We start from the raw sequence: 25703 nt of genomic DNA, 5'->3' as shown, positions 1-25703 counted from the left end.
ATGCATGAGGAGTGTGTTTCTGGGGCCAGAGCCTGAGAGGTGTGAAGTTTTCTTAGTACTGTAATTTAGTTCATGTAATTCCTGCAGAACCATGTTTTTTCCTCTGAAAATCTATCTTCCACATAGGCTATGTGCAGAGCCAGTATTCATCCATCCATCCATCCATCCATCCATCCACGCGCACACACTTATGCATCCATTTGTGCGTCTGTTCATCCATCCATGCACACACCCACACACCCTACCCCTTATTGATCCATCCATCCATCCATCCATCTGTACGTCAGTTCCTTCCATCCCTCCATCTATCCATCCATTCTTTCCATCCATCCATTCGTTCGTCCATCCATCTGTTCCTTCCATCCATCCATCCATCCATTAATCCATCCATCCATTCATCTATCCATTCATTCCATCCATCCATCCATCCATCCATCTATCCATCCATTCCTTCCATCCATCATCCATCCATACATTCGTCACACATCCATCCACCCCACACATCCATCCATCCATCCATCCATCCATCCATCCATCCATCCATCTATCCGTCCATTCCTTCCATCCCTCCATCCATCCCTCTGTTCATCCATCCATCTACCCATCTGTTCCTTCCAACCCTCCCTCCCTCATCCATCCATCTGTCCATCTGTTCCTTCCATCCATCCACATCTGTCCACACATCCAACCACCCACACATCCATCCATCTGTCCATCCATCCTTCCGTCCATTCCTTCCACTCCTCCATCCATCCATCCATCCAACCAACCATGCATCCATCTCTTTATCCATTCATCTATCCACACCCTCATCCATCTGTGCATCTGTTCATCCATCTGTGCACGCACCCACACCCCCTTTTATCCATCCATGCATCCATCCAATTAACATATGTTTCTTGAGTACCTCTTATGGGTCCAGTACTATGCAGTGATGAATGAAACATAAGCAGTCCCTGCTCTCATGGAGCTTATGAGAGATTTAAAAAAAATTACAAATTAGATGACCAGCAAAGGCATCCCTGAGTTCCACTTCATGATACTACCACTATCTCTTTTCTTTAAAAACTCAATCAAGGTGGATGAATATGGCACACAGCAGCCAATCGCCTTGCTGAAACTGCTGTTGGAAAGAGGCTTCTTATATGACCGTGGGAAGGAGCTGAACTGTAAAAGCATTCGGGACCTTGGCTTTATCGCTGCGATGGGAGAAGCTGGAGGAGGCCGCAATGAAGTTGATCCGAGATTTATTTCGCTGTTCAGTGTCTTCAATGTACCATTTCCTTCAGAGGAGTCTTTGCATTTAATTTATTCCTCCATTCTGAAAGGGCATACTTCGGTAACTTGCTTTTAATTTGCCATCTACACTGGAGTGCCTTGTGTTGAGGGGAAGTGTATGCACGGTTGACTTAGGCATTAGGCACAGCAGGCACAAGGCCCAGGGGCCTTTTTTGGGGGTGGTGGTGGTGCGTGAAATGTTTTGATTTATTTCAAAACCAGAAGAAAAAAAATGAATATAGTCTAGCCTGGATTATATTCATCTTTATACCAGTGCATTCATAAAAGATAAAGGCATGTATTTTCGTGGAGGAAGACGCCCAGAGGGCAAGAGTGTCTTGGGTCCACAGAAGTCATGATGAGGCCCTGAGTTACATGTTTCACATGGAGTTGCAGCAGGGACTCAACTAGGGGACCAGGCCCTGGTGTCAGACCCCATTCTGCTCCCTGGGCAAGTTCCTTGAGCTCTCCTAGACCTGGTTCTCATCTGGAACAGGGATGATGATGGTATCCATCTCACTGGGTTTCCAGGAGAGTGTAAGGAAAAAATGCATATGAAATGTGTGGTACAATGTCTAACACATACTCATTAGACACTAGTTACCGCTCTCATGATGATGATTTAACTTGGCCGCCTCCCCCTGCAAAATGGAACCCATTCATTTAAATGACGATCTTCTGATCCTGGTGTTTCTGTCCTATAGTGAAGTTTGTGCACACAGAATCTTCAGGAGGCAGGAAACGTAAAGGCGTGAAATGGTGAGGTATGATCAGTAGGAACTGTGGACCCCTGGCATGTTCATGCCCTATACCTTAAGCTATTCACTTTCACGATTCTGAGTTCTACGCTAGTCAAATCAAATGCAAACTGAGTGCTGGTTTGGGTTTTGGTTTCACATCATGTCAACTTCTCAGTAAATATGAAAATCTAGGGGGGAGAGAAAGCAAATCAGATGATAAGTTTCTTTGACTTTTTAATTTACTTTTCTCTCTCTCTTTTTTTTAAGAGAGAGAGCATGAGAGAAGAATGAGTTGGGGTGGGAGGGGCAAAGCGGGGAGAGAGAGAATCTTAAGCAGGCTCCATGCTCAGTGCAGAGCCTGATGTAGGGCTCAGTTTCACAATCCTGAGATCATGACCTGAGCCAAGGATCAAGAGTCAGACGCTCAGCCAACTGGGCCACACAGGCACCCTTATTTATCTCCTCTTAAAAAATTATGTAAAATTCACATGGTGCAAGATTGATTATTTTCACCATTTTGGAGGACACAGTTTATTGGCGTTGAGTACGTTCACAATGTTGTACAACCATCACCACTTCCTAATTCCAGAATATTTTTGTCACCCCAAAGCAGTCATGCCATCCCATCCTTCAGCCCCCAGCAATCGCTAATCTGCATTCTGTGCTCTGTGGATTTCCCTCTTCTAGACATTTCATATAGATGGAATCATATGCTACGTGGTCTTCGGTGACTGGCTTCTTCCATTAACCTCACGTTTTCAAGGTTCTTCATGTGGTGGCGTGTGTGTCGGTACATTCCTCCTTGATATGGCCAGATAATACGCCGCTGTATGGATAGACCATGTGGCTTGTCCATTCATCCATTGATAGACTCTTGGGGGGGCCTTTTCATTGTTCAGGTGTTCCATGAAAGCATCAGGGCTGTGAGCGACAAGCTGACTTTCTGCACATTGGCGCTTTCCAAAGCCATTGTCCAGGACCTGCCTCCCACCCCATCCAAGTTCCATTACATCTTTAATCTTCGGGATCTCTCGCGAGTTTTTAATGGTCTTGTCCTCACGAATCCAGAGCGGTGAGTTTCTTTTGTCTCACTAACATGTGGCCCATTGGTACGATGATGCTTTTTCTTACTCTTTTAAGACAGAGGACTTGTCCATGAACTTGATGAATCAATGTATGACTTATTCACCCAATGTCTTTTTGGTTATGTTAAATGGAGAGTTAAATATGTGGTTAAGGCCTGAAGACTTCCAAGCCCTTGACCTAAAGACAGGTGGAACCAAGAAAGGCAGAGGAGTGGACCGTGAACAGGTGGATTTAGCCCCTTGGTGGGATTGCTCTACTGATCATTCGTTCCTCGTTCTAAAGTTGCATTTTGCTCAGGAATGAATTGTTGGCGGTTGCTGATTGGTGCCATCATGTGTGTCTTTGGGAGAAGTAAGCACAGAGGATAGAAAGGGTTTAAGTCTGAGTACAGAAATTTTCTTGTTAAGGCTAGACTTACATGTTTATGTTAATGTATACTTTTGCGCATTTGCAAGCATAGTCCTAATTTTGTGGATTCCCATTGAGTCCACAAAATTTGGAAAAGGGAGTTGAGGGCTTTCCATGAGCCCAAACTTATTCTCAGGTACCCTTGAAGGGTTTGGAATGATAGTTCAGGAGAAGACAGCTCCAGGTATGTAGGGGGAAGTGAAGGCTCTTTGTCAGAAACCAGAGAAAGTTCGGGAACTGAGGCCAGATGGAGCTGGTTCTTAAAAAAAAAAAAAAAGAAAAAAAAGCTGCCAGTGGCCTTGATGCTGATTTTAAACTCATGCATTCCAGCAAGTAGGAGCATATCAGGTACCCGTTTTATGTCACTTGTCATTTACAACTAATGTTCTTTTTCTTCCCGACTGGAGGATAAATTGTAGATGGTGATTTTATGGTCTTTACACTTAATTTGTTCACTTCCATTAAATTTCATTAATGGGAGACCGGGGAGGAAAAGGACTATAGAAATGTCCTTTTCTGCGACCCGTGTATCCCTCTGGAAATAGTAGCATTTAATGCCTTTCTCTTTCTAGACGACTTCGTGACTGACTTTGCCCCTCCTGTCACATAGGTTCCAGACAGTGACTCAGATGGTGAGAGTCTGGAGAAACGAGTGTCTGAGGGTCTTCCACGATCGGTTAATCAATGAAACAGACAAACAGCTGGTCAGTACCTCAAAATACACCAGTTAATTCAAAACCCTAACCACAAAATTCTTCTCTAGGTGAAATGAACAGTATAGGAAACTTCCTCTCCGGCCAGTTTTTTTTTTTTTTTTTAAGATTTTATTTATTTATTTGACAGAGAGAAATCACAAGTAGACGGAGAAGCAGGCAGAGAGAGAGAGAGGGAAGCAGGCTCCCTGTCAAGCAGAGAGCCCAATGCGGGACTCGATCCCAGGACCCTGAGATCATGACCTGAGCCGAAGGCAGCGGCTTAACCCACTGAGCCACCCAGGCGCCCCTTTTTTTTCTTTTAAATATAGTTCGCCAACGGGTGAAAATTACAGTAACAACAAAAGTTGGCGGATGAGGGAGGGTAGATTATTACGTAGCTTGGAGCGGCTGGAAAAAATAATGACTTTGGATAATCTGAGCATATGTTCTTTTTCTGACAATGTTTTAGCCCATTTCTGTTGTTGGGTTTGGGTCCTTAAGTGGCATTCTGTCCAAAGGTGCAAGACCACATAAGAGACTTGGTTACGGAACATTTCAACGATGACCTGGAGGTGGTGATGCGGGATCCCATCCTGTTTGGAGACTTCCGGACAGCCTTGCAGGAAGGGGAGATGCGCATTTATGAAGACATCCAGGATTACGAGGCGGCCAAGGCTTTGTTTCAGGTGCGGGTGGGGCTGACCTTCTCCGTGGGTTCACATCTCCTGGGGGGCACTTCTCGGGGGAGCCCAGAGCTGCTCAGGAGGTAGCACTGGGAAGAACACCCATGCCTCTGTCTCAAGGTTCAGAATGCAGGCCTGTGTCCAGTCTGGTGATTATCATGTCTAGGGGTGCATGGAATGACCTGAGGAATTGTGCTAAATGCGTGGGCCCCTGGGCTCGCCCCTCTGAGAGTTTCCTTGCCTCAAGAAAGGTTCCAGGGTTCCCATGCACAGCCAGGTTTGGGAACCACTCAGCTGGCTGATAGTCATTTTCATTTTAACTCATGCCCTGAGCCCTGTAACCAGCTTTGGCTCACTGCCGGCCGATCGCAGATCAAAGCAGATCAAAGCCTTCACTGTCCACACTGGATTTAGTCCCCGAAACCCAAATGAATTAATTATTTCAGCCACTATAGATTATTGAAAAGAAAATCAACCCTCTGTTTCTCATTCCTCCTGGACCAAAGGAAATAGGTCTGTCTCTCAAAATCCAGTGATCCCGTTAAAAAAAAAAATTTTTTTTTTTTTTTTTTTTTTTTTTTTTTTTAAATTTCAGGAAATTCTCGAGGAGTATAATGAAAGCAACACCAAAATGAACTTGGTTCTCTTTGATGACGCCTTGGAGCACCTGACCCGTGTGCATCGTATCATCCGAATGGACCGTGGCCATGCCCTGCTGGTTGGGGTCGGCGGCTCCGGGAAGCAGTCTCTCTCCAGGCTGGCTGCCTTCACAGCCGGCTGCGAGGTGAACCTGCCTGCCCTCCCAGAGAGAAGTCTGTCGAATGGATTTCTAGGCATTGGTAGTTCACGCAAATATGGGAATGATCTGTAAGAGGTCGTAAGATGGCATTCTCATAGAGTGTAGAACAGGTTTTTGTTTTTCCTTGTTATTATTTTAAAGGTTTTATTTATTTGACGGACAGAGATCACAAGTAGGCAGAGAAGCAGGCAGAGAGAGAGAGGGAAGCAGGCTCCCTGCTGAGCAGAGTGCCCGATGCGGGGCTCGATACCAGGACCCTGAGATCATGATTTGAGCCGAAGGCAGCGGCTTAACCCACTGAGCCACCCAGGCGCCCCTTGTTATTATTTTAACTGAATGTCCGAAGACTCTAACTTCTGCGTGATCTGTGGAGTGCAGACTATGTCAGATCAAACTGGAAAGTCAGACCTGGCCAGTCTTGGGGTTTGTGACGTGTACCTGTGTGGAGGACGGCTTGGCCCCAAACCTCTGTGGACCCAGCTTTCGGGTCAGCCACGTACTAGCTGGCTGCTCTATCTGCATGACCAGCCCACACAGTTCTAGGCCGTTCTTAGAATCTCTTGAAAACAAACAAGCTCAAAGCAATAGCTTTATGGAGATATAATTCACTGGCCATACTATTCGCCAGGTGCACCTAGGGCTTGTCGGTATATTCACATCTGCACACCCATCACCGGAGTCTATTTGAGGACATTTTTGTCACCCCAAAAAAGACATCCAGTGCCCCTTAGCTCTCCGTCCTTCACCCAGCCCTAAAAACACACTCATCTACTTTTTCTGTCTCTATCGACTTCCCCGTCCCGAGCTCTCCTATGAATAGGATCCCAGAGGATGTGGTCTTTGGTGACAGCTTCTCTCACCCCGAGTAACATTTTCAGGCTCCCTCCACGTACCGGTCCTTCATTCCTCGTTATGGCTGAACCCGTGTGCTGGGGTCTAGATGGACCACGTTCTGTTTATCCGTCCATCCGTCGACAGCCACATGGGCTTTTCCCACCTTTTGGCTGCTGTGAACCGTGCTGCTGTGAACGTTCACATACGAGTCACCATGTCAACACGTGTTGTTGTGCCTCTTGGTAGACCCCTAGCGCTGAGATTGCCGGACCATATAGCATTCCATGTTTGACCGTTGGAGAAGCTGCCAGATTATTTTCCAAAGCGACCGTACCATTCTCCAGCCCCACCAGCAGTGTGTGGGGGTTCCTGTTTCCCCACGCCATCCTCAGAATCTTCTAGTGAGCTCCGGCCTTGTCTGCCGGCCATTCACCCACAGGGGCCTCTCCCAGGGGCGATGCGTACCACACAGGGAGGCTGAATCTTGAAGACCTACCTCACACAATACACTTGCTTATTTTTTATTTTGTTGCTTTATGCTTTAGTGTCATAGCCAAAAACTCATTGCCAAGACCATGCATGACAATGCGGGTTTTTTTTTTTTTTAAGCAAATCTTTAATCTGGGTGGTGAGGACAGTGGCATTACGTCATTCATCCTTGTTCCTTTAAATGCCTAAATTAGCAACCAGGAGCGGCCACAACAAGTTTATCCTGATTCATGCTACGGATAATGTCCCATTTCTCCCCGTTCTTGCCAACACTGGGTGTTGTCATTTTGATAACTTGCCAATATTATTGGTGAAAAATAGTGTAAGTTTACACAAGTACTTCTTTCTTCCATTCATAGCGCAGTTTGAATTTCTTTTTATACACTCATTGGACATTGGTCTTTTCTTTCTTTTGAGGTGCCTTTTTAGGCACTCACTGACTTATGAGAACTCTGTGCAAAAGAGAAAATCAGGGTTCGTTCAATGAGTCTAGCTTGCGGTATTTCACAAATGTTGACCTTTTGTGTAAAGTATTTCTAGAAAAGAATTTTCGAGAAAGTCTTTCTAGAAATTTGGCCGATTTACCAAATTTAGAATCTAGATCTAGAATTTTCTAGATATTCTAGACAATTAGATTCTAGATCTAGGAATTTCTAGAAACTATTTTCTAGAAATTTGGTTGATTTACCTTTAAAATTGGATAAAACGTATGACCAAGGGGTGCCTGGGTGGCTCCGTCGGGTGAGGGTCTGCCTCTCGGTTTCAGCCCAGGTGGTGGTCTCTGGGCTGTGGGATCAAGCCCTGTAGGTTCTGTGCTCAGCGGGAAGTCAGCTTGGGATTCTCTCTCTCTCTCCCTCTGCCCCTCCCCCCGGCTTGCTCTTTTTCTCTCTCTCTCAAATAAGTCTTTTTAAAAAATGTGGCTGAAATATAATTGCTTTAGAATTGTACATTTTTCTAGATCAGTTGATTTTTTTTTTGTTTTTTGTTTGTTTGTTTTTCTATTGACAGATCTGGGTAAATCAGACATGACTTTCTTCTGAGGTCACAGTTGGGCATCTTGGACTTGAGGGATGGCAGAGAGGGACCCCTGAGGTCCAGGGAGGATGAGGAAGGCTAACCAGGCTGTTGTGGTGCCCTAGAAAGTGGAGGGGAGGTGGGGGCGGGGGTCCCAGTGAGCTGGTTCATGCCATGTGGCGTTAGGAACCACGGCGGAGAAGCTGCGCTTGGGCAGGACAGATGGGGTGGTCGGATGGAACCGGAGACCAAATATGTGGCTGGACGTCATCCATGTCCCCTTGAGCATGTGTGTGTGAACATGAAGGTCTGTGTGACCACGTGTGTGTGTGCATGTGTGTGTGTGTGGAAGGGCCCTGAGTGCTGTGCAAGGCCACATGATTGGAACAGAGGCCGCACGAGCCCCTGTGCGCAGGTGTGAGTTGAGGTCGAGGGGAGGCCGGCGACTAGGGACGTTCAAGGGGCTGGAGGTCGTCTGAGCTGTTTCGGAGCTGGTGGTCAGTTGCTCGCGGTTCCACGCGCAGGCCCCGGGGCCGAGGGAAGTGAATGGAGGTGACGGTGACGGTGACGGAGACTTGTGCCCTTGTTTGCACTGATGTCGACTTCATGTGTAGTACGATTTTTACCTTTAAGAATTTAAAATGGCTTCTTCCTTAGTTTCCCTGTAGATCTTCCCATGATCTCTCTCATTTTTACTGAAATCCCGATGGGGACTATGGTTGTACCTGTGTGTGTGCGCGTGTGCGCGCGTGTGTGTTCTGTTTTTCCTTTTTCTTCATGGCTTGGCCTGTCCGTTGCTCTCCATTTCCCCCCCCCATTCCTGGCTGTCCCCCCCCCGCCCTCTTACTCAGATGATTCGTTTAATGACCGAAGGTGTCCTTTGTTCTGCCACACTCCTGTGATCCTGTCATCCCGTCTGCACAGGCCTGTGTCCCTGGCACACACTGTCACCCCCACACGTGAGTGCACTCACAGCACACATCTATCCCCGCTCGTTTGACGCAAAGGGATGTCCCAGTGTCCTTCGTCCCGCATTTCCCACTCAGCAGTGTTTGTGAAAATGGCCCAGGTTGTCCGGTTTCGCTGTCACTCGTGCCGCTGAGACAGCTGCACAGGCTGCCCCACCCCCGCAGCCCAGTTGGCCAGTGACCGTGGCGCCGGCCGGCACTCTCACTGCTGCCATGCTCTGTGTCGGCAGGTGTTTGAGATCCTTCTGAGCCGAGGCTACTCGGAGAACAACTTCCGGGAAGACCTGAAGAACCTTTATCTCAAACTCGGGATAGAGAACAAGACGATGATCTTCCTGTTCACGGACGCCCACGTGGCCGAGGAGAGCTTCCTGGAGCTCATCAACAACATGCTGACGTCAGGTGCCGGTTGGGGGGGGCTGCTCCTGTGTGGGGCATGCCCTGCACGGGGACGAGAGCAGGGGGAGGGGCCACTCGGCATAGCCCTGGCGGATCACTTAGAAGAGGCTGGGGGTCACTCTCAGGGTACAGCGTGGTCTAGGCTCATGTTTTCATGGGTGCCTCTGGCTGCCCCGTGAGGTCTAGGCAAGAGGGAGGTAAGAACAGGAGAGTGTGACAGGTGACCTGGGTCTGGGATTGTGCCATTCGGGGGCTATGGAGTGTGTTACACATTGGAGGAATCCAAACAGGACGTCAGAGCGTGTATTAGTGTGCTAGGACTGCTGTAAGGAAGTATGACAGGACGGGGGGTTGAAAACCATGGACACTTGGGGCACCTGGTGGGCTCAGTCAGCGGAAAGTGAGTCTCTTGATCCCAGGGTTGTGAGTTCGAGCCCCACGCTGGGGGTAGAGATCCCTTTGGAAAAATCTAAAACCACTACCACTTATTGTTTCACAGTCTAGACGTCCCACACCACGGTGTGGGCAGGGGTGGTTCCTTCTGGGACTCTGGGGGAGATGGTCCCAGGCCTCTCTCCAGCTTCTGCTGGTCTCTCTGATTCCACAACCTCGCCGGGGTTGTGCCTACGTGCTCTCCTGGGGTCAGCATGTCTGTCGCTACGTCCACATTACCCCTTTTTACAACAAGGGCATCAGTTGTCCTGCTTTAAGACCTATCTCAGTGACCTCATTTTAACTGGAGGACTTCCTAAAAGACCCTGGTTCTGAGTGAGGTCACATTCTGAGGTTCTGAGGACCTCAACGTCTCTTCCTGGGGGGAAACACAGTTCATTAGCAGATGGGCCATTGGATTGTAGGGGTCTGGCTCTCAGAATAGGGGCCCGGGGTGGAGATGTCGATTTCAGCATCACTGGCGTGTGGTTCCCCAAGCCTTAGGAACGGATGGAACCGTCTGGGGATGGGGGGTAGCGCGAGAAATCAGGTGAGCCCAGCGCTAGGTGCAGGGAGAAGTGGGGGAGTGAGCCAGAGGCTGAGATGGAAGAAGGAGAACCAGGGGCAAGTTCCTCCATCTTTTGCAGAACACACGGCCATGATGCAATTACAGGTCACAAAGCACCATCAGCAAGGGGAAGGGGCGCATGGGGGGAAGTCCGGGGAGCCAGGCACAGGCTTCCAGAACCCTCTTGTAGGGCAGTCTCACAGGACACGCTAGCTTCCCCCTCCTCTGACTGTGACACCCCATGGGCAGTATGATCTCCCAGGGAAGCCCCTTAGAGACTCAGCACCCAGGGGCTTCCCTGGGGGCTGGTCACATAAGCACCTGCTGCCTGGCTCCGACCAGAGTTCCAGATTTCCAGGGAGGAGGCAGGCGGGGTCAGCACAGGCCATACTCTTTGTAGGTGAGCCACTTGGGTGGATGAACGGCGGGAGGACCCCTCCCAAAGTCCAGGTTCCCGGATGCTGGCCAGGGGGCAACCCTGCACACAAGCCTTTATAAGGAGAACAGCCCCGGGCCTGCTGGGTCAGCTTGGTTCTGTAGGGAACCCATCAGATATTTAACCAGAAGGCATGCTACTAATTTGGAACGGTGTAGCTATAGTAAGACAACATCGCAGCTAGTGAGACTCTGGCTGCTTTCTTGCCGTCAGCGGGCTCCCACTGCACCTTCCCAGTTTACTTCGTTATTCCAGAATTCTCACTGGGCCTGAACCGCGGCGTGTGTCGACTCCTGGCCTCTCCCACATCAGGCTTTCTCCGAAACCTGTCTCTTCCCTCGCATCCCCTTGACCCTCCGTCAAAGCCAGACCCTCATCATTTCTGACCTTGACTCTTCACACGCATCTCTCTGCTCCTCTCCTTGCTTCCTACAGCCTGGCTGTCCGTGCATGTCACCAGTTCCCTCCGTCCCACGCTTTCGGTGCTCTGGGTCTCTGCGGATGGACTTCTGTTTCTGCAGCCCGAGTTCCCCTTCCGTCCCTACAGGCTGTCCTGCCCCTGCTTCCAGCCCACGCTCTTCTCCTGCCTGCCACACTCTCCCTGCCCCTTTCTCTAGCAGCCTCCTGGTTCAGCCTAGGTGGACAAGACTCACTTGCGCCGGGGTTGCGGCTGGAGTCCCCGCAGGGGTCCCATGGGTAGGCTCGGATCCCATGGGTAGGCTCGGATCCCATGCCCACCCCTGAGCCCAACCCTCGAGCTCACAGTGGTTCTGATGGGGCAGACCACCCAAACCACAGGCAGGCATAGAATGGGGAAGTGATTTTCCAAAGGAAAAGAGGGATGAGAGGCCAGGAAGTGGGCACAGGTAGGAAGGGGGCAGGCCTGTGCACAAACAGCAGCGCTCCACATGCCAGGCTAGGGCCAAGTTGTCCGTTTCCTCCTGATCTTGGCTCCTGTGCCACATGGAATCTCCCTCCCCCAAGAAGCCTCTCCTTGGCGGCAGTGGCTTCAAGGCTCCTGAGAGCCCGGGGCATCTACGGTCTGGGCTACGGACGTGGCATTTAACACATGCAGCCCTGGGTTGGCATCAGACTTTGCATACGTGGGTTGCAGGCTGGTGAGCAGAGGGGGACGGGTCAGCCCTGCTTTCTGTATCTGTAAGCCCCACTGTAGGTCTGGGCTATATTTTCTGTGAAGGCCAAGAGAGCTCCTGGGGGCCTCACTTAAATAGCACCCAACATGGTCAAGGTTACTAATATATTTTCTGGAGCGGTTAAACCTGGCAGCGGTTTCTCATCCCTGGTCCTGCTGACGTCAGTGGCTCTCCTGGGCGTCCCGGGCCAGTTGGCTGTACCCTAGTCTCTCGCCGCCCCCGTGCCATTAGCATGTCCCCCCAACACACACACCCGAGCTGGGAGAACCAAACTTGTCTCCGGACGTTGCCAAATGTCTCTTAGGGGGCACACTTGCCCCCGGTTGAGTATCCTGGGTTTGGCACTCGTGATCACCTCCCAGGTGAGCGGGAGGCATTTATTTCTCTCATTTTGCCGACAAGACTGAGGGTCAAAGGGAGGCTCAGTGCCCGGGCGCAGGCCCTGCTCCTTGGTCTTGGTGTCCCCTGCTCTTCCGGGGACGCTGTGCTTCTGTCATTTCGGTGCCTAGAGAGATGATAACCCCGAGGCTGGGAAACCCAGCGTTGGTCTTTGTTTTCCAGGAATCATACCCGCGCTTTTCCCGGAAGAGGAGAAGGAGATGATCCTCGGTCAGATCGGACCGGAAGCCCTGAAGCAAGGCATGGGCCCGGCCAAGGAGTCCGTGTGGCAGTACTTCGTGAACAAGAGTGCCAACAACCTGCACATTGTCTTGGGCATGTCGCCGGTCGGGGACACGCTGAGGACCCGGTGCAGGAATTTCCCAGGTGCCCGGGGCTGAGCCTACATCGCCATCCCCAGCAGAGCAAAACTCGGGGTGGTCCCCGGGGCTGGCATATGGGCCCTGCCCTGTAGGACAGGCCCCGCTTTGTCCCACCTGGTGGCCAGCAGGCTCCCGGGATGCCCACAGGGGGCGCTCTCTCCCCCCCACCAGGAAAGGCTCATAGGCCCTGGTCGTGGCAGGTACTGAGCCTTCATCTCTCTTCTGTTGGGACCATCCTGCCAGCCTCGGGGAAGATGCAGCCCCTGACCTGTAGAGCAGAGGTTCTGGAGTGGGGGGGTGACCTTACTGGCGTCCTCAGGGACATTTGCCAGTGCCTGGGGACATTTCCACGCCTTGCATTTGTGGGTTGCGGGGCGTGGTACCAACATGTGGTTGGTAGAGACCAAGTGCCCCTGAACGCTCCGTGCTGCCCAGACACCCCACCACGCAGGACCGTCCAGGCCAACGTCTGCCACGCTGAGGCTGAGAAACTCTGCTCTGGCTGAGTTAGCCTTGGACGCATGCAGCACTTCTACCACCGTGCCTGGTGCTGAAGATTGTGTCCCCGTCCGTGAGCATCTCTTTTGTGTCTCCCTCCTCTCAAGGTCTTGTAAATAACACTGGTATCGACTGGTTCATGCCTTGGCCTTCTCAAGCCCTCCTCGCTGTCGCTAAGTCCTTTTTAGGTACGTGACCGCTAATGGGGGTGGGGCCCACTAATGGTATAACAAAATGACTTGTTATCACTTTTCTGACTTTGAATTTTGGTCCAGTAGATCCCTTCACCACCGTTCGCCCCCATGGCCACGAAGGCTTTGAAGTTTGTCAGTGTGTTTTGGTTGATACTGTGTTTTTTTTTTTTTAAGATTTTATTTATTTATTTGACAGAGAGGAATCACAAGTAGACGGAGAGGCAGGCAGAGAGAGAGGAGGAAACAGGCTCCCTGCTGAGCAGAGAGCCCGATGCGGGACCCTGAGATCATGACCTGAGCCGAAGGCAGCGGCTTAACCCACTGAGCCACCCAGGCGCTCCGATACTGTGTTTTAATCTAAAGGGATTTCACAGGGCACTGGGGCTACCTGGGGGGCTCAGTCAGTTCAGTGTCTTGATTGTGGCTCAGGTTGGGATCTCAGGGTCCTGGGCTCTGAGCCCTGCGTTGGGCTCCATGCTCAGCGGGGTGTCTGACGGATCCGGCCGCTACCAGAGCAGGGGCTGGCACATCATGGTCTTTGGACCAAATGGGACCCACGGCTTGTTTCGGGAAACAGACTGTGATGGGGACACAGACTCTTTTGTCAATGAACTTGGTGTCTGTGGCTGCTTTAAGCTCCTGACTGCACGGTTGAGGAAATATAGCAGAGACCATACGGCCCACGGAGGCTGCATTTTCACTGCCGAGCTCTTTACAGGAAAAGCGGGCTGATCCCTGACTCAAAGGATGCCCGGAGGACCTTTCAGGAGATTGATAATCTGTGCTGAATTTGCTCAGAAGTTTCAAACACTGAAGTCCTTGGTTATTAATTTTACTCTCCGGAATAAGAAAGCAAGTCCATGTATCTTTGGGGAAAAGCTTTTTTTTTGTCTGGACCTTGGCATCAAATGACACTGCGTGGGTCTGCAAATAGTTTCCACCTTCTACCTCTATGTTCAGTAAATGAGTCACTTGTCGGTTCACCCAGGGAGCACTCATAATGTTACTTAGCATGCAGGGGAAAGAGACAAGTGTGGCTCTGTGCTAGCCATAGGACTCATCATCTAACCGGGGGATCCGCAAACTTGGCCTGTAAAGGACCAGGTGATAGATATTTCCAGCTGTGTGGGTCACGCAGGCTCTGCAGCAGCTACTCACGTCTGCTGCTGGATCTGTGTCCCCGCGAAACTGCGCTTACAAAACCAGGCAGTGGGATGGGCGCTTCCTGTGTGGTCCACCAGCCCCGCACGCCCAGGAGCTGTCCCTGTGCGCTCGCAGCGCTTTGGTTTGCCATCACCACGCAGCAGCTCCGTGTCCTAAAGAACACCGTGTGGAATTCGCTTAGAATTTCTTTTTTCTTGGAACAGATTCCCTGGTGTTGGGCTAACCGTGCTCCAAAGTGGGCATACTTGGGAGGCAGGGTTTTTCTCCGTGGGCTGTGGTGTTCTGGCTCCTCGTATAATTTCAGATCAAACCCGCAGCCTCTGGCTGAATGGTTCCGTCTGGTCAATCCTGTCTTCCTTCTTAGTTGCAGGCTCATTCTGCGTGGCGGGGAGTGTGTTGTGCTGTCTGTTGGGTGGTCCGAGGGCTGTGATCTGAGCAGTGGAAGAGATGATGGATGGTTTCAACAGACTTAGAGGAAGGCCCACTTTGTGCCCACTGTGTGCCAGGCACAAGGGATCCAGCGGTGACACTGGGTGCATTTCCCTCCTGAAAACCCTGGCCCCCTCCTGGGACAGTGGCATAGCCAGCCCAGGAGACAGACCTTCCTGCCCGCAGAGCGTGTATTGGTCCCATGGTCCAGGAGAGCCACCAACCAGGTGCTCTTTTGCTTTCTCTATTAAACATTTTCTTAAAAGATTTTATTTATTTGACAGAGAGGTAGAGAACACAAGTAGGCAGAGCAGCAGACAGAAGGAGAGGGAAAAGCAGGCTCCCCACTGAGTAGGGAGCCTGATGTGGGACTTGATCCCAGGACCCTGTTATCATGGCCGGAGCTGAAGGCAGGTACTTAATTGACTAAGCCACCCAGGTGCCCCATCTATTAAACATTTTTATATCATCTTCTTATTGTGCTTAAACATCTGTAACATAAAATTTGCCATTTTAACCATTTTCAGGAGTCGAGTTAGAGGTGTGAAGCACATTCACATTCTTGGGCAGCTGCCACGGCCGTCCAGCTCCAGACCTTCCACCTTGTAAAATGGAAACTGTCCCTGTAAAGCACCAACTTCCCGTTCCCCCCACCCCAGCTCCAGGCCCCCATCCATAACCTCCCAACTACTTTTTTTCTCTGAATTTGCCTGTTCTAGAGACTTTGTATGAAGTCAAATCGTGCAACATATGTCCTTTTGGGCCTCACTTCTTACTCTTAGCCTGTTCTCGAGGTTCATCCATGTTGTATCACGGGACAGAGTTTCCTTTCTTCCGTCGTAGGGATGGACCGCATTCTGTTTATCCGGCCATCTGTTGACCAACACTGGGTTCCTTCCACTTTTGGCTGTCACGAGTAGCGCAGCCATGAGTGTTGTCTGCAAGAGTCTTGACATTTTCAGGGCTTTGTGGGTCCATGCCTCGGAGCAGAATTGCTGGGTCAGACAGGAACGTCGTGTTTAACTCTTCAGGAGCCTGCTGATGATTTCCCACCACTTCAGAGGCATTTTCCCCGTTCCTTTCTCTTCAGGGACTAATCCGATGATCCCGGCGGAAAACACAGACGGTGTGGTGGAGCACGTTGTTTTGGTCCATGAATCCGTGAATGAGTTCAGCAAACAATTTCTACAGAAATTGAGGCGTAGCAACTATGTAACCCCCAAAAACTACCTGGACTTTATTAACACGTATTCAAAGCTGCTGGATGAGAAAACTCAGTATAACACAGGTAAGATGGGGGGAATGGGATGGGGAACACGTAGGATCCAAGTGCTGACCTTGTCTTTCAGCAAATGCTTCGCTAGCAGGAGCTAATGAAGACAAATGTGCAGCACATTCCAGGTTTTGCTTCCCAGAGTGATTCTTCTGGGTGGAAGAGGCCTGGCTCACTCATATTTTTCTTTGTTGGTGTTGGGTTGTGCACTTTGGAACTCTGTGTCTTCCCTGCTTAGAGATAGGGTGTGAGGGCAGCAACACGCTCTGTTGGAAAATGCTTTTGGAAAAAAAAAAAAATGCTCTGGCTCTGGCTGTTGCCTAAGGGAAGTGCTGTTTCCAGAAATACATTTATTTTGGCTGATGTGGTCCTGGCACGGTGGTGGAGGTCCTTGATGCTGCCTGATGTCTCATGAGGATGATTTTTTAGGTTGAGCCCCAGTGGATTGAATCCCCAGGGAGGCCCCTGGAATGCTTGCCCGGGTGTGTGGGGAACCGCACCCACCTTGGTGAGGAATACAGCTACTCTCTTTCCACAGCTCAATGCAAGCGTCTGGAGGGGGGGCTGGACAAGCTGAAGGAGGCCACCATCCAGCTGGACGAGCTGAACCAGAAGCTGGCTGTGCAGAAGGTCGTGCTGGCAGAGAAGTCCATTGCCTGCGAGGCGCTGCTGGAGGAGATCGCCACCAACACGGCCATAGGTCAGTGTGGGGCCAGCTCAGTGGAGGGTTGGGGGGGCAGCAGGGCTCCCCTAGATAGGACAGAGCTCCACTGGGGGACATCTCCGAGAAGCCACCTGTCAGCCCACCCTTTTTCTCCTGAGTGTGATGGGTGTTCCTGCGTGTGGGGCTTTGAGGGCCCCCGTTGGTCCCCTCAGCTCTGAGATCACCTGCAGTCATTCTGGCCCTCCTTGCCACACGGCTCTGGTCCCGGCCCATCTCCTCTGCGATAGTTGCTCTACGGACCCGTCTTCCCGGCACCCTGGCAGTGCTGACAGTCTCTGCTCTGCTGTTCAGTTCTGACGGTTTCACGGTTGTGACCTTGCTTCCTTCTCCGCATGCGTTTGTCCTCCTGCTGCTCCAGCAAGAATCTCTCCGAGGGCCAGGATCTCTCCCAGGGCCAGGATCCCGCAGAGCATTAGGGCCCCTACACGCTTTGCCCCCTACAGAGGCTCAGTCGACGCTTGCTTGTTGACTGTGGGCATGACTCCCTAGAGGACGCCGCACTGGAAAATCCGAGGGCATCCAGCATACGTTTGTCAAGAACCCACTGTATGGGTTCCCTGAGGCCGTTCGCTGAAGCAGAGTCTGCTGGAACTTTAGCGGGGGACCCCGCACTCAGGATGACAGCACACCGAAGTGGTTATGAGCAGGGCTGTGATGCTCAAGTCCTTGGGCTCCAGTCCCACCTGGGTGCGCCCAGATAAGGGACAGTGTACTTATTTCCTAGAGCTGCCCAAACAGATGGCCACAGCTGGGGGGCTTCGAATAACGGAAGTTTACTCTCACAGTTCTGGAGGCCAGAGTCTGAATTCAAGGTGTCAGGGGGCCATGCTCCCTCCAAAGGCTCTGGGGGACGACCCTTCCTTGACTCTTCCAGCCTCCGCGTTTGCTGGCAGACCGTAGCTTTTAGGTTCATCTCAGTGTCTGGTGCCAGTGGCCACTTCCCTTTATGTCCCCATGTCCTCATGTGGTTGTCTTCTAAGGACTTAAGCCATTGGATTTAGGACCCCCCAACCCAGTATGACCTCACGTGAACTCATTAGATGTCCAAAGATCCTCTTTCTAGATAAGGTCACATTCTGAGGTCACTGGTGGATGTGGATCACGGGGGACCCTCTTCAGCCCAGTACAGATACCATGAGCCGAGCTCTGTGCTAGGGATCGGGCTTCCAGACCTTGGGGAGATGCCTGCATTCCAGTGACTGGAACCAGACAATCAGTGAGCCAACAATTAAGTGAAATGCCCGATTTCGATCAGTGACATGAAGCAAATAGAGGATCCAGAGTGACCGAAGGGGCAGGCCACCATACAAGGGGTAGACTTTTCAGCGGGGTCTGAACCAACCTTGAAGATAGTGATGAGAAGCAAATAGAGATCTCTGTGAACCAGAGAGACCAGAAGGGCGGCCCTGGTGTCCTCCACTCACACCAGCTATGCAGGGCTGGGGGGCTGTCCCGTGGGATGGAGTGGCGGGATGTGGCTAGGCCAGTCGGAGTCAGCAGCGGTCCTGGTGTTGGAGACTCCATGCCGGGTGAGAACTTCTGCTCTAGCAGGAACACCCAAGGCCGCCATATTGGCCCAAGAGTTTTAGATGCCCTGACAGCCCAGCACTGGCCTTGGCGGGCTGTGTGTGGCTTTGTCTCCGTGGTGGTGGTCTCTCCTCTCCACGCCGGCATCTTCACTCACCAGCCTCTCCCCCCACAGCCGAGGAAAAGAAGAAGCTCGCAGAGGAAAAAGCCATGGAGATAGAAGAGCAGAACAAGATCATTGCGGTGGAGAAGGCGGAGGCCGAGATGGCCCTCGCCGAGGTCATGCCTATCCTAGAGGCCGCCAAGCTGGAGCTGCAGAAGCTGGACAAATCAGACGTGACGGAGATCAGGTGACCGACGGCGATCTCCGTGTCTGTATGGCTGCCCGTGGTGCTTCTGACAGCCATTCCATTCCTCCTGGAGGTCAGACACTATCGGAGCTCTGTCATGGGCCGGCCAATGGGCTGAGTGCTTTCTAAGGCCGTGGGTTCTGTCCTCATTTGCAGATGAGGAAGATGGGGCTCTGGGCACTGAGTTGGGGTGCCCCAGGTCCCCCCCAGCCAGGAGGGAGCAGGGCCTGTTGGCTCTCGACCCAGGCTGTCTCATAGAAGGGGGCAGAGTCCCAGAGCCCAGTGGGCCAGTGCTCTCCACAGGAAGCCCCGCAGCAGTATCTGCCCTAAACAGCCATAGGGCACCTGACCCAGGGGACCAGTGCCCTGCTGAAGAGAGTGTGACAGAGATGGGCCATGAGCTGAGAGCCAAGAGGGGATGCCTGGCCCCATTTCTAGCCAAATGGGCTTGAGAAGGATGGGGAGAGGGGCTCCTCGCTGTGGTCCCCAGGCATTTGGCAAATAACCTATAACATGACTGCATCTGCCACCACCAGAGCACTTCCAGGAACAAGGGCCTGGTGCGGGGCTGGTAGGGGAGCTTTCTCCCTGCCTTGTGTGGTCTGACCCTGGGGCCCCGTTAAGGGATTTCCCTGGTAAATTTAGCACCGAGACTGAAGCCAAGAAGGCGCACTGCCCTGTCTGCCTAGCTCCCCCCAATAACTCCCCCCGACAGCTCCGCTTGCTACCCTCAGCCCCTCAGCTGTCCCCATCACATCCTTGTTGTCAGATGGGATTCAGTCCTTCTGGCCCTACAGTCAGGCCTCCGGTGAGAGAGTCTCCTGTTTCCAGGTCGCTACTTGACTTTCTGTCTTGGGCTCCCGGCAGAATGAGGCTTGTTCTCGGTGCTTCTTCCTCTTCCTAAAGGCCCAGCAGGTTTCCTCTGTCAAAGGCTGTGCCCTGGTTGTTTGCTCATTAGTGATACTTGGGGATTTGAACCGAATGTCTGGCTGGTTCCAGGGCAGGGGACTGAAGCAGTTCTTGGGAGGTCATCGGCAGACTCTGCTGTGTTGGCAAGAAGTCATTCTTTCAGTTCCGTGAAGCACCGTTGAACGAGGTTGTAAGGACGGACGTTTTAAAGTCGCAATGATGTGAGTCAGACGTTCAGACCGAGGCACCGGAACGAAGCAGAAAGTCATAGCCAGCTGTGCTGGGGGACAGACCATCAGCATGCACGTTTTCAAGGGAAAGAGCCAATTGTCATTTACATAAATTTTGGGCACCATACCCAGGTCAGCAGCAGAAAAATTCTGTAAGAGCAGAGAGCTGAGGAGAGGTTTTGAAGGGGATTCATTTGGCGAGAAGGGGCTGTGGGGCCCCACATCAGCTCAAGGGGGAGGGGAGAGATGGGGAGCTAAACGGAGAGCTCTCTACCTGTCCCCACCCTGAACGAGGGATGCCTGCATCACGCCTGAGACAGGTGTGAGATGGGGGCCCAGCTCATCCCTGAGAAAGTGGAAATGGCCTAAGACCTAAAAGGAATAATCTTTAAAAATGTGATTATTGGAGTAGATGATATGTTCATGCGGGGCTCTGCCTCTTATGGGCTGTGTGACCTCTGGCAACTCACTTAACCTCTCTGTGCTATAGTTTCTTGATATGTGACATGGGGATGATGATAATGGTCCCCATGACATCAGGGCTGTTGGGAGGATCGACGGACTGAACTATTACAGGAAGAGCTCCAGGACTGGGTTCACCGCGCTGTCGGTGCCAAGTAAGCATGAGCTAGGATCACGGTTTTGGCATCAAAATGACGTGTGAAAGCCCCTCCCACCTGCCCCATCAGCTTAGTTCCCCTCCCCCCACACAACAGGTACCCACTGCCTTTCTGCTCTCACATACCGATCCAGAAAATTTTTATGATCAAGGCAATCAGATATACACGTGTCTCTTCAGGTCCCGGCTTTGGATTCTGAAGGTTAGTGGTAGAACAAGGAATGCCCGAGTGCTCTTGTTTCCTCCTTTTTTGGGGTGTGTAAATGGTCCTATCCTGTACACATTCTCCTATATCTTGGCTGCTCCGGTGAACAATGTGTTCTGGAGATCTCTCGCGTGTTGCCGTGTGATGAACTTCCCCCCCCATGTTTGAGAAGAGTTCACCACGTTCCACTGGACGGCCCTGACGTCATCTTTTAACCAGCCACAGTTTATGAAGCTTCAGCTTCTTGCCAGTGTTCTGCCTTGACGAAGGCAGAAGAATAACCCTGACCATACTTCATTGTGCAGCTGGGCAAGTCCACTGGAAGGTTACATTTCTAGGGTGGAATCTAGTCCAAGGGTGTGTGTGTGTTTATAATGTCTACAGTTGCTGCTTAATGCTCTCCCTGGTGGTGGAACCCACTTACACTCCCCGGTAATCCACATCAGTGCCTGCTTTCTCATAGCCTCGCCAGTGGAGAGCATTATAATGCATTTGGATTTTTGCTTTTTTTGTAGATGAAAAGGGGTGTTTGTGTAGTTTTAATGTGCATTTCCCTTATTGCAAGTGACATTGGCCTTTTTTTTTCATATGTGAAAAATGTGTATGAGGGTCATGTGTATTTCTTTTTCTGTGAACTGTTCATATGCTTTGCATGTTTATCTGTTAAATCGTTAGTGCTCATTTTTTTTTCTTCAGTTCCAGTGGTTTTTTACGTGATAGGGAGATCATTTTTTTTTTTTTTTAAGATTTTGTTTATTTGACACAGAGAGAGAAATCACAAGTAGGCAGAGAGGCAGGCAGAGAGAGGGGGAAGCAGGCTCCCCGCTGAGCAGAGAGCCCAATGCAGGACTCAATCCCAGGACCCTGAGACCATGACCTGAGCCGAAGGCAGAGGCTTAACCCACTGAGCCACCCAGGTACCCGGGAGATCCGTTTTTTAGCCATGATGTAAGTTGTAGATATTTTCCCCAGTGGCTCATTGGCCATTTGAGTTTGATTGTGAGGTTTGTGTGTGTGTTTGTGTTTGCTGTATATAAGACTTTTGTATTTACATGACAGACTTTAGCAATATTTTATTTTGTGGCCTTTGGATATCATGTCATACTTAAATGGCCTTTTAAAACTATAGGATTGTAAAACAAATTCCCCATGATTTCTTCCCATACTTTTACAGTTCATTTCTGTACAGTGAAATATCTGATCTTTTGGGTTTTCTAGGGGTTCACTGTGAATCTTGATCCAATTTTATTTTTTCCAGGTGACTATAATCTGGCCTCCTTTAGGTTGTTTGGATGTTACGTGTGGTGAGCTAGCACTGACATCTTGACAATTTCATTCTGTAATGCTCAGTCCTCTTTGTTGAAATCATCAGATGTTAAGGCAGGGAGTAGTAGGAGTCATGAAGATCAGAAGTGGGTGATCCTCTATAGTACAAAAGGCTTGCTTCGTTAATGGCTTGCAATTTCACTCTTTTTTAAAATATTTTATTTATTTATTTGACAGAGAGAAAGATCACAAGCAGGCAGAGAGGCAGGCAGGGGGAACCAGGCTCCCCGCTGGGCAGAGAGCCCAATGCGGGGCTCAATCCCAGGACCCTGAGATCATGACCTGACCACAAGGCAGTGGCTTAACCCACTGAGCCACCCAGGTGCCCCCGATTTTACTCTTCTTCCTTCCATTCTTTTGGCAGTCTTTGGGTGCCTACATCCCCCCCGCCTCATGCTGGCACTGGGGCTGAGCAGCAATGAGCAGGCAGGCAAGGCCTTCAATACCTTCAGCTGACACTCTCGGGAAGGCACAGGCATTCATGCAGGAATCCCATGTGTACAGGAAAATCACCCAAGAAGTTAGGGCGGGACGGTCTTTGCTGCCATGACTATGGATAATGGGGGAACCTCACCTAGTCTGGGGGGTGGGGAGTTGGGGAAGGTATTCCCCAGGAAGTGACATTTATTTTTTTAAAGGTTTATTTAGTTGAGAGGCAGGTGAGGGGCAGGGGCAGAGGCAGAGAGAAACTCATGCTGACTCCATACTGAGTGTAGTACCCAGTGTGGGGCTCTATCCCAACCCCCTGAGATCACAACCTGAGCCAAAGCCAAGAGTCAGATGCTTAACTGACTGAGCCGCCCAGGCGCCTCCCCTGCTCCCTAAAAGGGACATTTATTTATCAGTGTACTTATTCTTTGGAAGATTTTATTTATTTATTTGACAGAGACACAGCAAGAGAGGGAACACAAGCAGGGGGAGTGGGAGAGGGAGAAGCAGGCTTCCTGCTGAGCAGGGAGCCTGATGCAGGACTCCATCCCAGGACCATGGGGTCATGATCTGAGCCGAAGGCAGACACTTAATGACCGAGTCATCCAGGTGTCCCTTGAAAGCGACATTTATACTGAGCTGGGACTAGAGAGGAGGGATCCACCAGCTGTAGGATGGAGACTAGAGGCTGGCAGGAGCTTGGGCTGAAGGAAAAGCAGACACAGTCGGAGCGTCGGGGTGATTAGATGAGGGAAGGTAGGGGGTGGCATTTGTGACGACTCTTTCCCTCCAGGGAGGGCAGCATATCGTCCTCCTCTCTCTCTCCTGAGATTCTTCTCTTTTTTCTTTCTTTCTTTTTTTTTTTTTTTTAAGATTTAATTTATTTATTTAACAGAGATCACAGGTAGGCAGAGATGCAGACAGAGAGAGAGGGGGAAGCAGGCTCCCTGCTGAGCAGAGAGCCCAATGCGGGGCTTGATCCCAGGACCCAAGGATCATGACCCGAGCTGAAGCAGAGGCTTTAAACCACTGAGCCACCCAGGCGCCCTCTCCTGAGTTTCTTTTGTGATAGGAGAAAGGAAATGAAACAGAAATGTTTCTATTTCCCAGACTGAGAACCTCAGGATTACTAATACCTCAGTTGTCCTGTGTTACGACAGCAATACCTTCTGTAGAAACACGGCTCCAGGTACTAGCTTGTCAGCTGATGGCCCAGAATGTCACTTTCACAGACTCGCAGGGTTTGGGAGTGGGAAGGTCTGGCTCTGCCTCCCCGTTTTGCAGGTGGGAAACCCGAGAACGCTGAATGGTTTATAACTTGCCCATGCGCTCAGGACCCCTCACTGGGGCTGGGGTCCTTTCCGTCTTCTATCTGAGAACATTTCACCGCTTCTTTCCTCCTCTGATTCTTCAGAGATCAGTGGCCTGGGCCTGGCCTCCGTCCCCCGCCCTGGAAGGAAGCCTTTTAAAGACAGTTGACAGCGTTGTGGGCTTTCACAAGCACCTAATGCCGGTGTAATTGCACCTTTCCCTGGTGACTCAGGACCACCACTTTAATCACCCGTCTTCGTGCTGGAGCCCTCGCCCTGGCTTGTCCCTGCGCCTCGTCGCTCCTTCTCGCCGCTCTTGTCTGCAGGCGGGTGGGCGGGGGGTCCTGCGGCCGGGGCGGCTGGGGCGTTTGCCCAGTAGAGACCGTCTCCATAACTCTACCCTGCTTGGGTTGTTCTTGTGCTCTCGCCCCCTCCCGCTTGCCTCTGGGTTGGTCAGGCCTTCTGTGGGGATGGCTGGGCCCCTGCCTGCCTCCGCCTCCCTGCTAGGTCACGTTCAGGGGGTCTCTCTCACCTCCCCCTCTTCCCTCCTTTCCCTCCTTCCATTCACCTCTTCTCCATCGTTTTCCTGAAGCTTCTGGCTCTCTCCGTGGTCTGGCGTCTGCAGGACTCACGTGGTGTGGAGAGCCTTCGAGAGCAGCAGGGAGCCCAGCGCCCCTGCCTCTGCCCCCAGTGCAGTTAGCACGCCTCCCGGTCCTGAACGTGTGTACCGGTGCTGCTGCGTGCTCGGCCCTTTACTGGGGGTCTCGGTGCCCTGGAGGGGGGAAGGCACTGGACATCTGAGTGTTTGGAGGGGCCGAGTGACTGTCTGGTCTCCTCAAAGGCAAAGGAAACCGGTAAGGGGTGACCTAGCCTGGAAGGAGCCCTGGATGTGGGGACCCTGGACCCCACAGGCTGTGTGGACATGGGCAGCCTGTCTAGACACTCTGAGCGCTGTCTCTTCATCTAGTAAACAGGAAAGAGGACGAAGATGAGGAGGAGCAGGAGGAGGGGGACAGCAGTAATGCCAGTGGCTACACGGCAGAGTCTGAGAAGCTGTGCCAAGCTGTCATTAGAAACATGGATTCTCAGGCTCCTCCTTGACCTACTGACTCACGCTTGAGTGGCATGGGTTTGCGTTTTAATGATACCCGCCCCTGTGGTTCTGGTCCCCGGTGGCTGAGACCAGTCCTTGCCCTGGGAGCAGCTTCCACCTCCCCTGAGGAGCCCAAGTCCATGCTGGGATATGGCTTCCTTGGCCTCCATGCTGTGTCACCTCTAAGAAAGGACTCTGGGCTGAGCCATTTTTTCTGGAACTTTCTGGAACTTTTCTAAACTCTCATTTAGGCTAGATCCTGGGCGCGTCCTGGGTCTGATTCACACACATTTTTATTTCTCACCAGATCCTTTGCCAAGCCCCCCAAACAGGTGCAGACGGTGTGTGAGTGCATCCTCATCATGAAAGGGTACAAGGAACTCAACTGGAAGACCGCCAAGGGCATGATGTCTGACCCGAATTTCCTGAGGTCTCTGATGGAGATTGATTTTGATTCGATCACGCAGAGCCAGGTGAAAAATATCAGAGGTGCGTATGGACGGACGCAGGAAGAGCCAGGGTCTGTCTCCGTCTGACAGTTCACACTTTGGGAGTAGGGATGGAGAGCACAGAGGGGGCTTGTCAGAGGCTGACCCTCCTGTTGGGGTCAGTTGTCACTGTGGCTCTTTGGGCAGAATAGGCCGAAGGATCATTCCCAGAGGAAATGAGCAAGGTGGAG

General features: G+C 51.4%; 1 protein-coding gene across 1 annotated transcript in view; it reads left to right on the top strand.

Moving 5' to 3' along the window:
- The window catches only part of DNAH10 (dynein axonemal heavy chain 10), a 140082-nt gene that overhangs the window by 94252 nt on the left and 20127 nt on the right, over positions 1-25703 (top strand). Inside the window, 12 exon segments of the mRNA XM_059408227.1 lie at positions 1079-1339; positions 2918-3090; positions 4123-4216; positions 4726-4893; positions 5486-5674; positions 9225-9396; positions 12545-12748; positions 13350-13430; positions 16120-16317; positions 16841-17002; positions 18729-18903; positions 25332-25513. Of these exon segments, the coding sequence (XP_059264210.1) occupies positions 1079-1339; positions 2918-3090; positions 4123-4216; positions 4726-4893; positions 5486-5674; positions 9225-9396; positions 12545-12748; positions 13350-13430; positions 16120-16317; positions 16841-17002; positions 18729-18903; positions 25332-25513 (2059 nt within the window).

This window comes from Mustela nigripes, chromosome 8 (genome assembly GCF_022355385.1).
Source record: "Mustela nigripes isolate SB6536 chromosome 8, MUSNIG.SB6536, whole genome shotgun sequence".
In the NCBI taxonomy this organism is placed as follows: domain Eukaryota; kingdom Metazoa; phylum Chordata; class Mammalia; order Carnivora; family Mustelidae; genus Mustela; species Mustela nigripes.
Note: the sequence above shows the minus strand (reverse complement) of the source record. Positions and strands in the feature narration are given on the sequence as shown.